Consider the following 15,973-nt stretch of genomic DNA (forward strand, 5'->3'; position numbering starts at 1 on the left):
TTCCCCTTTGGAAAAACTTTCATGATCATCTTAGAATTCAGGAAGCTCATTTCGGGTACTCGGCTAAGGTCAAGGACCTCTGGATTGCTGACACTAAATTTTGGAATACTAATCTGGTTTTGCAGCTCTTCGATGACCTGACAGCTGATGCTATTCTAAGCACTGAAATTCTCCCAGGTGAAGGTCAGGATATTTTGTGATGGAAGCATAACTCAGCAGGGATTTGCACTGTCAAAGAAGTTTATAAATACTGCGCTAGAAATCTTCAAGCTTCCTCTCCTCCTGTCTTTATTCCTCCACAGGTCAGCTCGGCCCTTATGGAAATATGGAAAAGCAGCTCGCTCCTTCCAAGAATTAAAACCTTTGCCTGGAGGCTCCTTCAAAATGCTCTTCCTACAGATAAAAGAATAGGTAAAATATCTGAGCACATCTCCAAATTCTGTGCAAGATGTGGAGGTATTGAAGATGAAATTCACATATTTTTCCTCTGTCTTTTACCAAAGCCACTTGGTTTGCAGCCTCTTGGTACATCAGATCTGAGTGTTATGCTAATCAACATAATTCTATTCTCAATATTCTTATGGCAATCTCTTGTTCTGGTCACCCAAAGGCTTCGTCAAAAACATTTTCACCTTCCTTTGGTGCATCTGGAATTCTAGGAACAACTTCCTCTTCAATAGAAAAATCTCATCCCCCTTGCAGGTTTTTCCAAATGCTAGAAGCTTAATTGCAGGTTTGGAGTTGGAGAAGAACACTGACAGAGACTCGACAAGCATGCAGGAAACTCAAAGACAACAGGAAAATCCTTTTCTTCCCCTCTCCACCTCTCAAATTTCTCACTTGCAGGGGTTCAATATTTACTCAGATGCTGCTTGGAAAGATCCAAAAAATGCTGAGGGTCTTGCTCCTGATGGCATAGGAATCTTCATAGACTCTCTCTTGATCCTCTTAATAGGTGGACTACACAGGTTCAAGCTATTACCACTCCAGTTTCGTCTCTAGGAGCTCTCCTTGCAGCCAGCATCATATCACACCTTAATCAACCGGAGGCAAAACAAATCACAGACAATCAGAGTGTTGCTCTAGCCTGCCAAAAGAAAGATGCAGACAACAGTCCAGGACATTGGAGCATCAGATCTTTCTTGATACAAATATTAGAAGTTCACTCCAGACTTAATGCCACGATGGTGTACACTCCTAGGGACAATAACACCTTAGCACATCATTTAGCTAAGAAAGCCAAATCTTCTCTCAGGAGCCCTCCTGTCATTTCCTGCAGGAACCAAAGGCACAACTCTACTGAATGTCCTCTGAGGAGACTCTGTATTCAGCAAACCCTTGAGTTTTTCAGGCTTACCCATGTGCTTTGTTGTTAATGTTTAATAAATTTCTCTTTACAAAAAAAAAATCTATCCTTGCCACTCACTTCGAGGTAGCTTCGAGGTATACTCAGACATGTTCTCTATAGAATGCTCTCTCTACGGGGGAAAGCTGATTCTATTCTAGGCCGATGAGCGGGTGCAAGAATAAAGAGGCGGGACCTCTGTCTTCCTTTTGGTTATTTTCTTCTACTTCCTCGTTCCGTACTGTGCCCCCATCAATAGCTGTTCCACCTCGATCAAATACTAGCACTTTCATGATAGAGCTTTTGGATCTACTCTACTCAACTTCGGTTTCATCAGGTAGGGGCTCTGCCCGCTCCAACCATTTTTTTAGGGTGTTGTTGACTGCCCGAGCAACTAGTCCAACATGATATTTGTCGCGCCATATATAAGTAGGTTGTGCTTCTTGAGGTGACCTAATCTATTCAAAACCATCGAAGTGTCTTATCGAGTGGACGGTGAACTTTTCTAAGAGCAAGAGCAATTTGAGGAATGCTAGCTAAAACATTAGAACCGGGTCTTCAAAACCAAGATATGCTGCACGTATGGACTTGTTTTAGAACCTAGTATTCTACCCAAGGACCCACATGACAGAACTTTATCTCCCCACCACTTTCCCCTCAACTCCTTTCCTGACCACGAAACTCACGCGTATTTTCTTTCCTCACCCGAGAACTCCTGGTCTTCTCTCACCAACCGATTCCAACACCGGCAACTCCGGCGACGGCGCCTCCACCTTCACCACGCCGCTCATCTGCAACCAACAGAGCAACACCTTCTAATACGTGGCCCTCACCAACATCTCCGGCGGTGACGAGGCCCTCTCCATCCCGTCCACCATCAAACTCGACCCCCACCCATCAATCCAAAACTGCAGGCGAGGAGCGCGGCGGGCGAGCGGCGGCCGGAGGGGAGGAGAGGAGTACGGCGGCCAGAGATGCGGCGGGTAGGCGAGCGGGCGAGCAGCCTAGAGGTGAGAGCGTGGCGGCTGGAGATGCGGCAGGTGGGCGGGCGAACAAGCAGCAGGCAGAGGTGAGGCAAGGAGCGTGGGCTCCACAATTGTCAACGCGTTCTTGGAATCGACTCTAGTACTAGACTCGGTTCTAGAAAAAATTTCTTAGCCCCGAGGTGCTGCAAGGGTTAGACCCGGTTCCAACTTCTTCTAGCACCGGTATAGCATCGGATTTTGACCAACGTTGGGCTTGCTCTGATAAGAGTAAGAATGACGTATACACCTAACTAATGCTTACACTACTGGTCCATCAACGCCTACCACAGGGAACCCTCGATGAAGCATGATGAGTGCATGTCGTCGGATGCTTGTGGCAAGCTACGCAATATTAGCGCATGCACTAGGCCGGTGTGTGTTGTCAGATGAGGTAGAGAGGAGTGTGGCAATTCTACCGGCTCCGTCACCTAGCGATGCTCTCAAGCGCTGACACATGGCGTCTGTCCGTCCCGCCTCATTGGTCGCCCAGACGAGCGGCAAGAGCTGGCCGGTCTTCCGACCGCCGCTGCTCCTCCTATGCGCCTTCCCTACCGCCGTTGCCGCCCCCGTTGCGCTTCTCCACCCCAGAAGCCGCCCCGACGAGCAGCAGGAGCTGCTGCCCGACCCGAGCACCGCCAGATGCGAAGACGAAAAAGAGAGCACCATCCCTGCCGCTAACGCTTGTGAATCCACTCGCTTCTCTAGCTGCGCCGCCCGCATCCCGCGACTACCCCGGCTGCTTCCCCGGCTGCCTTCCTGACCCGCGTCGCCTCGTCCGGCGGCTCAAATTTGACCACCAACACCGCCGACGCCCTCCCTTGCGCTGCCGCCGCCACGTACGACCTCCCCCGCGCCTCGCAATCGTCCCCTGCCATTCTAGCCGGAATTAATTTGGGGCGATTTCGTGTTCAGCCGTGTTGGTGATTTGGGGAAGACGGGGATTTTGTGCAAAAGATAAATATGGGTATCCCGTTTTAGTTATGATGTAAATGTTGCACACATTTGGACCAATTAGGGGTTTGACCAGAAAGGCTGCAGAAATGATGGATAGTGTTCCAAATGGTTGTAGCCTCAGCTTGACCATCGGCAAACATCAGGGAATATATAGGAGGAGAATTAGGTCCAAGAGGATTCCTTGCAAGTTCCTTCTCCGAATTAAGTTCAGTTTGCTGTTATCTCTTTCCCTGAACAAGTGCCGAATTAACTTCGTCGAGTAGAGGGAGAGTTGTTTAATTAGTACACGCTGTTTCTTCACAAGATCTCACCTGGGCTCCTCTAAAGAAAAAAAGATCTCACCTGGCCGGTAAATCGGCAACGAATTCAGAGGGCATGCAGCACGCCGATCTCTTTTGGACGTTGCAAAATGTAAGTCGTCGTGCTATATATTGCCGTAAGATTTGATTGAATGGAAATTCTCAAAAATGTTGATCTCGCTATTCCTAGTTCGTCAGGTCCTGTGTCGATCTTTCGTTGTTTTCGGTTGGAGCACATGCGCCGTGTGCTAACAAGGGGGCCACTTTCGGTGTTATAACGGTCACTTGCACAGCTCGCTGTGGCGACGGGACGGGACGTGTCAGTCCCGTTTGTTGCGCTGTGAAACGTGCGGCAGGTGGGTGCGCAGGGACACTCGTGACGTGCGCGTGCGACGGGCAGCACATGCAGCCGGGGTCTTCGCACAGTAGCATGGCTGTGTGGTCTTGTCGCGCCGCGGCAGACGTTCGCGTGAGCATCGATGGCCTGAGAAACAGTAGGTATAGAGGGGCTGCTGCCGTAGCCCGTAGCCTTTTAATTCATTTCAGCGTGTCAGAATGTTGCGTGTGCTAGGCTAAGATATATCGTGAGTCATTTCATCGTGTCAGAATGTTGCGTGTGCCGTGTGAGGTCCTTTTCCCGAATCACGAATCATTCGGTGAATATGCAGGGTGAAGATTATACGATCCGTTCCTTGTACGAGTTGAAATGTATTTTCCAAATGATGAAATTTAATATAATGAAAATTGTCTTATCTTCGCTTATCTTTGGTGAAGAGATCGTTTCTTTTCTTGACTATAACAGAACGCTTGTGGCCTTCTTCATTTCTCTCTTGTGTATCAACCCATATTTTACATGCTATAATCAAGAAAAATCCTGTCAGTAAGACTTGTAACAGTGAGAGTAACATAACTAAGATTCTGATTCAAGTTGTACTAATTTTGTACTAAATTAAAACGCTTATTACACATCAGATGGAGTATGGAACGGAGGTATAGTTTCATTTACAGTATACAAATTTGATGTCATTTGTGTTACTCTTTTTAATAAGGGAGCGCCTAGTGCTCAGTCGACTGTGTTTCTCAGTCGATGGTCACTCCGCGCGCCTGTGTGTGTTTTATGTATATACTGATTAGTCTTAGGTATATTCCAAGTTTATGTGTGGGTTTTTTTTCTTTTTTTTCTAATTGAAGGACAACACATAAAATGAAAAACAGACTGACCAATTGAAGCAAAAAAAAAGCTCAACGTGACACCTAAGTCCCGTCTAATGAGAATTGTCGGAAGAGAAGACTTCGATGGGGTAAACTCGTACCAACCGTTGTGATTAACACCACCAACAACAAAAAAGCATGTAAGCAAAGTTAAATAAAAATTGTGCAATATTAAAACTAGAAATGTGAAAATTACATAAGTTTTACATTTCTATTATTAGAAACACACGTATATTACTGAGCATCGATCGGTGCAAAGGCCGGCGGTGTCCTCTTTTCGGAAAAAAAAAGACCAGTACATTACTTGTGCTACCGCCATTTTGGATTGTGCAACAAGAGAAATGGAGAATTAGGGACCAATACAGATAAATAAAGCCCACATGTCTACCATGTTTTACCACAGGCCAAACACAACATGTAGTCCGAAGTTGGAACGATTCTTGATGGTGAATCTAACGACTATCAAATCGCCTGAGGAATTTTGCAAATTCTCATGCCACTGAGATTTAGCAAAACTCATAAAAAAATTTGCTGATAAATAAGAAAATATGTTAAATCTCAGTGATCTGCAACTCACACACACAATACTCAATTGCACATCAAGAATTTTAATGTGCAACCCACCCAAAAAATTAAATTGCACATTAGTAGAGATAATGTGCAATTCATCTAAGGAAGAACTCTTCAGTCTCAGTTGTGAAGAAATACATTTAAATCTCAGTCTTGCACAAATCACAATTAAAATAACTCAATTGCACATCCGTATACTTAATGTATAACTCAACCCACCCACCCCCCTCCACCCCCCAAAAAAAGTTGCACATTAGAAGAGGTGATGTGCAATTCACCTTACAAAAAGTACTCTCAAGTCTTAGTCATGAAAAAATACATTTAAATCCACAAATCACATATAAATAACTTAATTGCACACCAGTGTACTTAATGTGCAACTCACCCCAAAAAACAAATTGCATGTTAGGAAAGATCATGTGAAATTGACTTAAAAAAATACTCTTAAGTCACAGTCATGTGCAACTCACACAAAAATACTCATTTTACACAACAAGAGTCGTAATGTCTAACTGTTTCAAAAAAAACTAAATTGCACATCAGGGGAGGTGATATGCAACTGAACAAAAAAAACACAATTGCAAATCAAAAGACTTCATGTGCAACTTACCAAAAAAGGCTCAATTAATGTGCAACTCGATCACGTTCAAAAAATAATAAATTGTGCATCAAGAGAGGTGATGCACAACTCGATCACGTTAAAAATAATAATAAATTATGCATCGAGAGATGTGATGTGCAGCTCGACCACGTTAAAAAAAAATACTAAGTCGTGCATTGAGATAGGTGATGTGCAACTATTAAACAAAATCAGTTGCACATCAAGAGGCTTAGTGAGCAATTCACCTCCCAAAACACTAAATTGCGCATAAAAAAAAGTTGATGTGCAACTAACCAAAAAAAATTGAATTGCGCATCCATATAGGGCGCGAGCAACTAATCCAAAAAACTCAATTACGCATTGGGAGAGATCTTGTGCAATTGGTCTAAACTCAAATGAACTATATCTCTGACAACTTATATCTAGCAAAGTCCAAACGAAAAATTTACACTACTAGCATCTAAGCCCACGCGCTGGTTGCTTGACCTTGGAGGAAAAAGGAGCTAATCTTCTTTCAAAAAATAAAAGAATACTAACATGACACATGGCCAATCAAACGGTCAGGGAGGTGAGTGAGTTCTAATAAAAACGAGCGATTGAGAATTAGCAAATTCCCAAAATACGACATAAGAAAAATAAAAGAAATGCAAATTACCTCCTTTATACGACAGTGGAATTCGGAGCATGGAATAGATCACGTTTAACGTTATTTTACTTTGAAAATACCTCATTTATATAGACCCAGGAAACACACATCAACCCTTGTGATTAACCCAACCGAAGAAAGTAAATAATAAAATAGAATCTAAAAATGAAAACAGGAAAATCAAGAGAAACAGAAAAAAACAAAAACAAAATCAAGCAAGGTACAAATAAGAAACCAAAATAAAAAATGAAACAAAAAAAATTGCAGGAAGAGAGATTCGAACCTGCAGCCTCCATACAGGCAAACAAAACACCAACCGTCTACCACCACAACAACCAGCCAAAAGTGTATGCTCAAAGTTGATCCTCTATCTATTGCGTCGTTTATTTGCTATAGCTGCAGCACGAATCTCAAGGTGCGATCTGACGGACCAAACCATCGACAATAGCAAATCCGTTTTAATAAAGTTGGTCAATTTTTTTTTTGACTTCAGACAACACTTAAAAGTCCACTTATTATTCGTGAATGGAAGAAATATGCATGAATCATGATACTATGATGTACTGTGCCACTGCAAAACAGACCGGAAGAGTCGTCTGCCCGTGTGGTGTGGGTAACAGCTGGCCAGAGCGTCTACCTCCCATCTCCCTCTCTGAGTCTTCTCATTTTCAAACACCAAAGCCAACCCCTCTCCTCTCCCCCACGCCAAAACCCCACGCGTCTTCTTGGCTGCGCTTCGGACGCCATGGCTGCGCCTCGCTCACATTGCTCATTCACCGGTAAGCGCCTCTCCGGTCTCCGCACAGCCCACCATTACCACACTCCAAGCCCTAATGCCGTTTGTTGTCTCGCGCAGCCAGTGAGCCGATGCTTAACAGGGTATTCGAGGCTGCGTTCGGTGATCTCCCCCTCTTGAAGCGTACACGGCTCTTTCCTCGTCTCACATCTTGGTTGAGGGATTGAGTGCTCAATTTTCGCGATACGATCTGTTGCAGGGCTGGTGATGACGCTCGACATTGGCAAGGGAAACCTCAAGGAGGCGGTCGAGGCGCTGAGGGTGAAAGATGTCGGGGAGCTGGAAGGTCTCGGGGTACTGCATATCGCCGCTTGCAGAGGGAGCCTGGAGGTGTGCCGCTACCTGATCGAGGAGCTGCGGGTTGATGTGAATGTCGTCGACAAGGAAGGTCCATCTCTCTCCAGAACCTAATTTGTTGATTGGATTTTGTGCAAACATTTGGTTCCTATTTCCTATCGCAGTCAGAATGGGTTTGTCAAATTCCGAAACCCTACTCTTTTTTTATTTAGGACTCTGCCTTGGTTTTCATGTTAATCTAGAAAATTATTGCTTACATGGGTTGCTTGATCTGTAGGTCTAAATTATCATTTGTGGTTCCAGATTGTTCTACGCGTGCTATGTTTATGCCCGTCAGTGTGTAGACAATAGCATGGTTCTACACTTGTTTCGTTTATCATAGTGCTCACTAATGATGATCCTATTATAGCATTTGTACTGCTCTTAATATTTGCCTCCTGTGGGTTCTCTCTTCATCAATGCTAAAATGCATTGGTCGCCTGTGTATTTTGGGGCCCTATGTGTATTCTATTTTTCATATCATATCTTCATATGGATTTGGCAATCATGAATTCATGATATCTCAGGTGATATCTGACATAAGCATGGCTGATATGAACAGACCTCATAGAGGGTGAATTGTTATTTATTCAGGATATAGGTTATTAATACTTTTTTCCACATGCATATGTTGCAATTATATGCAATTAGCTCTCTTCTTCATATTTCGGGGGTAAAGTATATCACATTGGTGCAATATTGTCTCGTGCAACCTGTCATTCTACCTATAATATTCATGGGTCTACATTTTGTTAATCTTCAAAAGCTATTTATAAGTTTCGTGTTCTCAGAAAACGAAGTGCACTGTTATGGTACTTTCGTGTTTTTTCTTTGGCAATAACATATCCTTTGATGAAAAAAGATCTTACTATTTAGTTGGTAAACCCAAAAGTGTTTTGAATCAGTAAGTTTCATTGCTGTGTGTTTCACAGGTAGAACACCTCTGAAGTTTGCGATATTATGTCGTAATAGTGTGGCCAAATATCTTCTTGATCATGGTGCGGATCCAAACAGAGCCAGCCATGATCGGATTTACCCTCTACATGAAGCAGCTCTGAAAGGTCTACCTCTATAAGCACTCTCTGTTTTGCATTTGTGCACTACAGGTTTTCTTAAGTTGTCTTTTCAGTTTGTAAGTTGTATTATTGTGTGGTGTAGTATTTTTTACCAGGATCTATTTTCCTTCATTTCATATAATAATAAATTATATTGCCATTATATGTATTGGCTTTAATTCATTCCTATATATTCAAAAAAGTCCTTGTGGGTATATTCGTAGCACATGTTCAAGGCAGAGTGCATGTCTTTTCCAAAGAAAGATATGTTATCATATTCTATAATAATCTCATGGATTCATTTTATTTTCATAAAGAGATCTCAACACAGATACCTACATTATGCAGTAATTTTTTTATTTCAGGAGATTGTTTAACTGTTGAACTATTGCTCGCGAAAGGAGCTTATATTGACCTGGTAGCTATTCGTGGGACACCACTTCATTGCGCTGCTTCTGGAGATCATGATAGCACTATGAAGATTTTATTGGACCACAATGCAGATGTAAGTTTATCAGTAAAGTACATACAGTTTTACGTTAATTAAGTTTCCCGTTGGGCTGGTCCTTGTACATGGTTTAGAACTTTAAACTTTAATTTCTTATGTTTTGCAACAAGTAAAGAACACCGTAGTTGTCTTTTTCATGTTCTGTTAACTCGCTGTTTTCTGGTTGCTTGATTCCGTCTCTTTTCTCTTGTGTATTCGAAATCATGAAATCCTCAACCTCAACTGTGAGCATTGGTGTTAGCTTACTTGTTCAACATAGTTTAACTGCCAAAACTTCATCACATTTTTCGTTCTTTTTCCCTGGCTGTGTAGTCGTTGGTGTGTACAATCTTCAAGATTGGGCCTTGGTAATAGGTATCAAATTACTTCATCACTTCTATTTAGATTAATTGTACTATCCGATGAATCTAAGATCTATTCATTTTTTAGTGCAACATGCTACATACTACATACTCCTCCCGTTCCTAAATGTAAGATGTTCCAGCTTTGTCCTAAGTCAAACATATTAAAGTTTGACCAAGTTTATAGAAAAATGAATCTACCAAACATCTACAACTTTAAATTAGTTTTATTAAATCCATCATGATATATATTTTCATAGTATATGCTTATTTGATATGGTAGATATTAGTATATTTTTCTATAAACATGGTCAAACTTTAAGAAGTTTGACTTACGACAAAGATAGAACATCTTATATTTAGGAACAAAGGTTAGTACTCTTTAATGGAGTGCGATTTATATTCCACCGCACGTCTTGTCATTTCTGGTCCCTTGTATTCCAGTGTTTAGACATTGAACAATAACTTCTTGATGCAATTGCCTTTTAGCACATTCTCCGTAATAGATTATTCTCTGTTTTGTTTGACACTCACTCTAAGCGCCTTATAATATTTTATTCTATTTGTCAACTGATGACCAATATGTCACTAAGCTAGATATATTCTGTAAATATATGCATACAATGCGCTTCTATTTTGCCATGGAAACTGTCTAATTCTTACTGAAAACTTTCTATGTAAATACGGTATTGTATATCGACCATTCTCTCTGTATTTTCTTTACCTTTATCTGTTAGTTATCATTATAATAGGAGCTGATATCATCATGTTTCTCACCAGTACAACAAGATGGTAGATGGTAGGACGCCTCTCATTGCAGCCGTAGATGCTAACTCAAGGAAATGTACACTTCTCCTGTATAGGGTATTGTACGCTCATCTTAGCCTTTTCAAGTACTTGAATTTTTATGGATACAATTATGTCTTGACAATTTTCCTCACTGAAGTTGGGTACTCCTCCTATTAACTTCCTTTGCTGGCCTTTGTTTTCTGAACATTGACTGCAGTTGTGGGATGCTGCAAATTGTGAGCCACTTTTAGTAGTCAACTCACTATTTCTCCCCGAACTTGTGAGCAATTTGGTTTGCACAAGCATGATTACAGTGAACCCAACCAAATGACCTAACAGCTCGTTTGGCATCCATCCTTTTCATTTCATTTGGTATAAATGAAATGAAATCCAATTTTTGATAGAGTTTTATTTGGTTGAATTTGAATTCCTGGTTCAAAAATCATGTTTGTCTACCACATGGATTTGTAGTGTGAGAGACAATTCCAGAGAATGATGGCTTTTAGAGAGGAGTTGGGGTTAGCTATAGTGTGATGCGATGCAATTTGAGATTGAATTCTGGTGGCCAATTCCATGCCAACCAAACAAGTTGGTTTCTGGAATTCAAAATGAATTCTAGGCCCAAACGATCTGTAACGTTTCTAGAAAATTCATGCTTACACGTTGGTATTTGAGTTCTTATTCATTCCTGAAAGTGCAGAAATTTGAGATGTTACCCAGGTCATCCTAAGGACAGATGCAACTTTTTTTGTGGTAGGCTGGTGCGGAGTTCAAGGGAGCTTTAACCTATTCTGCGAAGAAACTCCATTCTGAAAAAGTGGTTTCGAGTGACTTCTTAGATTGCATAATGGAGGATGCTGGAGCTGACTGTATTGTTTCTGATGTAAGACTTGCCTCTTTGCAAATACATGCTTGTAGAGTTCTTTTTTGTTTGATGAATCATGCTTGTAGAGTTCTTAACAAGGAATAATTGCTACGTGTTAGTCAGCGTGTAACAGTGTGCATAGGCACTGTTATTTAGAATACTGCATGCATGCATCCCTACCCTTGCAAGTTGCAACCCTTGCTCACACATCAGAAATTCTAGTGAGAACAGAACAATCTAGCCTCAGCACCTAAAGTTTCCCACATTCATCCTAGATCCTGGTATATATTGGATACCGATACCGCTCCACTAAATACATGTTGCATTGGAATTATATCTGTTCAAATAGTGAAACAAAAAACCATCAAGGCTTTGATACTGGTATGACGCAGTTAGACGTACTTTGAACTAAAACCCAGCCTTTAGGCTTGGTGGATTAATCATAGGAGTCAGCGAGAGGTAGGAGAATACTAGTGCACCATGGCCCCAGTACAGATGATGGTTCTGATTAACGTGCATGTTGGCTAATGATTTTGTCAAATAGTTCCCTATTTTAGAACTGCCACTTGCAGGGTAAGAACCCACTAGGTGTTAGGAACTTGTGAAAATTGATCGTGTGCCTCTTGCTAACATATTTCGTTCTTGCTACCAAACAGAGAATAGAATGTCTATGTTTTATTGTTCTAGTGGGATAGGGGACAAGTGCCACTAGGCATAAAACTTGAGTTCTATTATATGCAACTGACAATGCAGGACCATAAAATCACGTGTTTTCTGAAGTTACTAAAACAAACAAGTTGATGAAATGGCCTTTTTTCATATCCTGTCTAGAAGGAGTTCTGAACATATTTCTAAAGCATGTAATGTTTGTATCGTTGTAGTTGTGACCGAGTAGGGTTTATTTCTTCAAAATGGTGACATCTGAAATTTATTTACATCATTTTGTTAGTATTTTGAGAACAAGTGAGCTAAAATCCAAGATAAGTTCGCGTATAAGCATGGAAATTATCATAATTACTCGAAACATTATGTGCAATCATAGAAATGTGAGCTAAAATGTGTTTTATGTCATCAGATCCACAGTTCCACATTTTCAAAAATCTTCCATACACTCCTTGAATACTAACTCATTAATTTGAATATCCTGGTGATTCAGGATGAGCCTGTGGTCAAACGGAAAATTAGAGCAGCAGGGTATAAGAGAATGGGGAGTTATGCTTTCAAGAGAAAGAATTATTCTGATGCATCAGGATGCTACAGTATGGTATCAAAACACCTTATATTTCTGGCTTTGCTCCTTCTAACCTTTTCATTTTCAGTTGCATACTCTGTGATGGCTTGTAGCTCTCTGATTTTTTTTTTGCATATCTATTAATTTGAAGCAAGCAAGGTTTCTAACTTCACATATGATTTTCGAGAGATTGTGACCTGGTTTTACAATTTAATTAATTAATTAATTAGTATTCTTTAGGATATCGTTTTACCCAAATACCCAATATTTCACGAGTAGCTGGGTGGCTTCTGAAAGATTTTGAGATGGTGACCTGGTTTTACAGTGTTGATTAATGCAAAAGGAGTACTAATAGAAAGTTGTGTTAGACCCAGCATTCACAAATTCTAAGCTTTTATTTTTACAAGTAACGGTTGATTTATCTTATTGGTTGTAGGCAATTGCGTTTGATCCTGATGCTACCGTGCTCTCGAACAGAAGCCTTTGCTGGCTTCTGATGGGTGATGGAGGCAAGGCTTTGCTAGATGCCAATGAATGCAGAAAAATGCGTCCTGACTGGCCAAAGGCTTGCTACCGGCAGGGTGCTGCTCTGATGTTGTTGAAGGTTTACATAAAAGTTAATTTGGCTACTTTTGTCTTGTTCCTGCCAATTGTATTGCATCATTTAACCTGTTTTATTTCATCAGGATTACGTGGGTGCAAGTGAACGATTCTTGGACGGACTCAAGTTGGAACCAGGGAACTCTGAAATCGAGGATGCATTACGGTATTACATCTGCCTCTTTTGGTTACACTGCCTTTCGATGATGACCTTCATATGAATTCCATGCTTCAGCCCATCCCATCGTTAGTTATATACTCTCTCTGTTCATCTTTGTCATAAGTAACTTCTTAAGGTTTGACCAAGTTTATACAAAAACCACTCCACAAAAACCTACCAACATCTTCAACTCTAAATTATTTTTATTAAAAAATCCGTGATATATCTTCATAATATATTTATTTGATGTTGTAGATATTAGTACATTTTCTATTAGCTGGTTAAACTTTAAGAAGAAGTTTGACTCGGTACAAAACTAGAAAATTGTACTATAAAAGGAGTGGCGCGTGTAAGATTTATGGTGCGCTCATTCCCTTACCTTGAGAATCCATATATATAGGTCATAAATTTGGGTTTGTTAGGGCGTGCTATCATCAATAGCAATGTCTTCCATAACTTACCATACATACACTTAAATGGTTGCTTTTTTTATTTAAAAATAGAGCTGTGCATGCATTTAATTTTTTTGTGTTATTCATTTGTTGCTGTGGCACACCATTATGTTAGTTTTATACCACTGATTGATCTCCTTGGGAGTATGCAGCAAAGCTTGGGAGGCCATGAAGATATCTCAAAACAGCAAGGCTGATTGACAGTTTTGGTGTTCCGGGGGAAAGATATCTGCTTCCTAGTCGTGGTTAAGTGTTTCGCTTATCTCCTAAAAAAAGTGTTTCGCTTATTGCATGAAGGCTATGATTTCCTGAACTTATTAATGCCGTTATTAGAGAATTAACGTTTTGCTGGAATGCTATGATTTCCTGAACTGAGTAATGCCGTTATTAGAGAACTAAAGTTAGTCATATATGCATTGGCGTGTCATGTTTACGTGACTGTCGGTGCAGTAATAGCTGGTGGATATTCTTTAGTTGCCATTGATTGTCTCCTTTTGTCTCCCAGCCTGGCAAGTGATCTCGTGAGGCAGATATTTATCTGCATTGTTTTACGTCTATAGGCGGTCTCCACTCTCCAGGCATCGACAAGTGATTTATATTAAAAGATGTTTATCAAACCAACTAAATATAAATTTTATACAAGTATTTTTTGCAGAAAAATTAAATTCATTGTAACCAAATGAGATATTTTAAAAGAGATACAACAAGCGCAATTTTTCATATTTTGACTATGTCTATGTTTATAAACCAAAACGTCGTGGGCTTTTGCATACTTAAAACTATACAGTATAAGGCAAATCCACGGCTTGTGATCCCTGTATCAAATAAGGCACATTGAACATGAATGATGAATCTCAACCATCTAACCTGCACATTGATATGTCCTTTTGTTTTCCTCCGCAAATAGGAAAATATCCTACCTCCGTTCCTAATTGTAAGAAGTCCTAACATTGTCTTATGTCGAATTTTTTTTTAATAAGTTGACCAAGTTTACAGCAAATGTTTTCAAATATAGAATATCCAATAAGTATATTAAGAAAATATATATCATGGTGGATTTAATAAGACTAATCTAGAGCCGTAAATGTTGGTAGATTTTTCTATAAACTTGGTCAATTTAATTTTTTTTGGTTTAGGAGAAAGCTAGAACGTCTTTTTTTTGTAAGGAGGGAAATTAATATTCATTAACTACACGGTACAGAGGAAAGCCTGAACACGTCGAGGCTTTGCTGGGTATAGATATATTGAAGAGGACATCCTGTGGACCTGTGATTTCTATTAATACATGAGACAATAGGGTTGTAACTGTGTAATTTTTTAGCTTTTTTGTCCCTGGGAGTGAAACCATAGTGGTCTTGAGCAGCGTATATCTGCTATCGGAAGCATAAAACACCTGATTGACCAGTGTCCAGGGTGATTGTCAGCTTCCTGTGTTGACAAGCCAAAGCAAGGCTTTGGTTATCTGTTAACTGTTTTGCTTCATGCTGACGAAGATATGAGAGGATAAATGCCGCAAGGAGGGCTCCCATGGCTTCTGCTTGAAGTATTGAAGATACAGGGGATGGCTTCTGCTTGAAGTATTGAAGATACAGGGGAGGAGAGAACCTGTACTTGAGCAGTCCAGGTGTGATAGGGTCTTGAGAGTCCAGGAGAGAGCCGGCGCTAAACCTGATTCGTTTTTAGGATCATTCCACGCAGCATCAGAGTAAATGTTAAATCCATGCAAATGAGAAATCTGGGAAGTAGAAATAGTGGGATTTTCAGTTCTTAGTTCTTTACTTCTTTGTTGATGGAATTTGCCTTTGCTTCTTCCTTGAGTTTTGCACCTCCCATCAAACTCTTAGTGTTTGAATAGACCTGGAAGGGTGAGCTGAGCTTCCTGTTGAACAAGTAATTGTTTCTGGATTTCCAAATACACCAAATAAAGGTAAATATGTTTTGTAAGGAAGTCTGTGGGTGGCCAGATTAAGAAATAGCAGCATGGATATTAATAAGAAAGTTGTGTTGATGCACATAAATTTTAGATCTTATAAATCAGGGAATCGAAAACCAAGCTGCTTTGGCAAAGGGGCATAGAGAGAAGAGGTGTAATTCATCTTCAAGGCCCCCGCATCTAGCGCAATTTTTGGAAATATGTAACCTGTGGGAAGCCCCTTTTGTAGTATTCTCCAACCAAAAGTCTGAATTC

General features: G+C 40.6%; 1 protein-coding gene across 3 annotated transcripts; it reads left to right on the top strand.

Annotated features, from left to right (window-relative positions):
* Positions 1-7,257: 7,257 nt before the first annotated feature.
* On the top strand, positions 7,258-14,240 carry LOC100840409 (tankyrase-1-like). 3 transcript variants are annotated; one of them, XM_024459767.1, is made up of 11 exons: positions 7,258-7,431; positions 7,509-7,550; positions 7,648-7,836; positions 8,717-8,845; positions 9,205-9,344; positions 10,469-10,552; positions 11,235-11,360; positions 12,499-12,606; positions 13,010-13,177; positions 13,260-13,339; positions 13,938-14,240. In XM_024459767.1, the coding sequence occupies exons 1-11, from the start codon at positions 7,398-7,400 to the stop codon at positions 13,984-13,986; spliced, it is 1,149 nt and encodes a 382-aa protein (XP_024315535.1). In that variant the 5' UTR covers positions 7,258-7,397; the 3' UTR covers positions 13,987-14,240. The 3 variants fall into 3 exon arrangements, with proteins under 3 accessions (XP_024315535.1, XP_024315536.1, XP_024315534.1); XM_024459766.1 differs by having other exon boundaries at positions 7,259-7,431; positions 7,509-7,571; XM_024459768.1 differs by lacking the exon at positions 10,469-10,552 and having other exon boundaries at positions 7,509-7,571.
* Positions 14,241-15,973: the final 1,733 nt, after the last annotated feature.

This window comes from Brachypodium distachyon, chromosome 2, assembly GCF_000005505.3.
Source record: "Brachypodium distachyon strain Bd21 chromosome 2, Brachypodium_distachyon_v3.0, whole genome shotgun sequence".
NCBI classification, from domain to species: Eukaryota; Viridiplantae; Streptophyta; class Magnoliopsida; order Poales; family Poaceae; genus Brachypodium; species Brachypodium distachyon.

Excerpts from the sequence above, each read along its gene's own strand:
- LOC100840409 (XM_024459766.1), top strand. The coding sequence starts at position 7,398 with ATGGCTGCGCCTCGCTCACATTGCTCATTCACCG. Across the intron at positions 7,572-7,647 it reads TGATCTCCCCCTCTTGAAGC|GGCTGGTGATGACGCTCGAC; the intron begins GTACACGGCTCT and ends GATCTGTTGCAG. Across the intron at positions 7,837-8,716 it reads GAATGTCGTCGACAAGGAAG|GTAGAACACCTCTGAAGTTT; the intron begins GTCCATCTCTCT and ends TGTGTTTCACAG.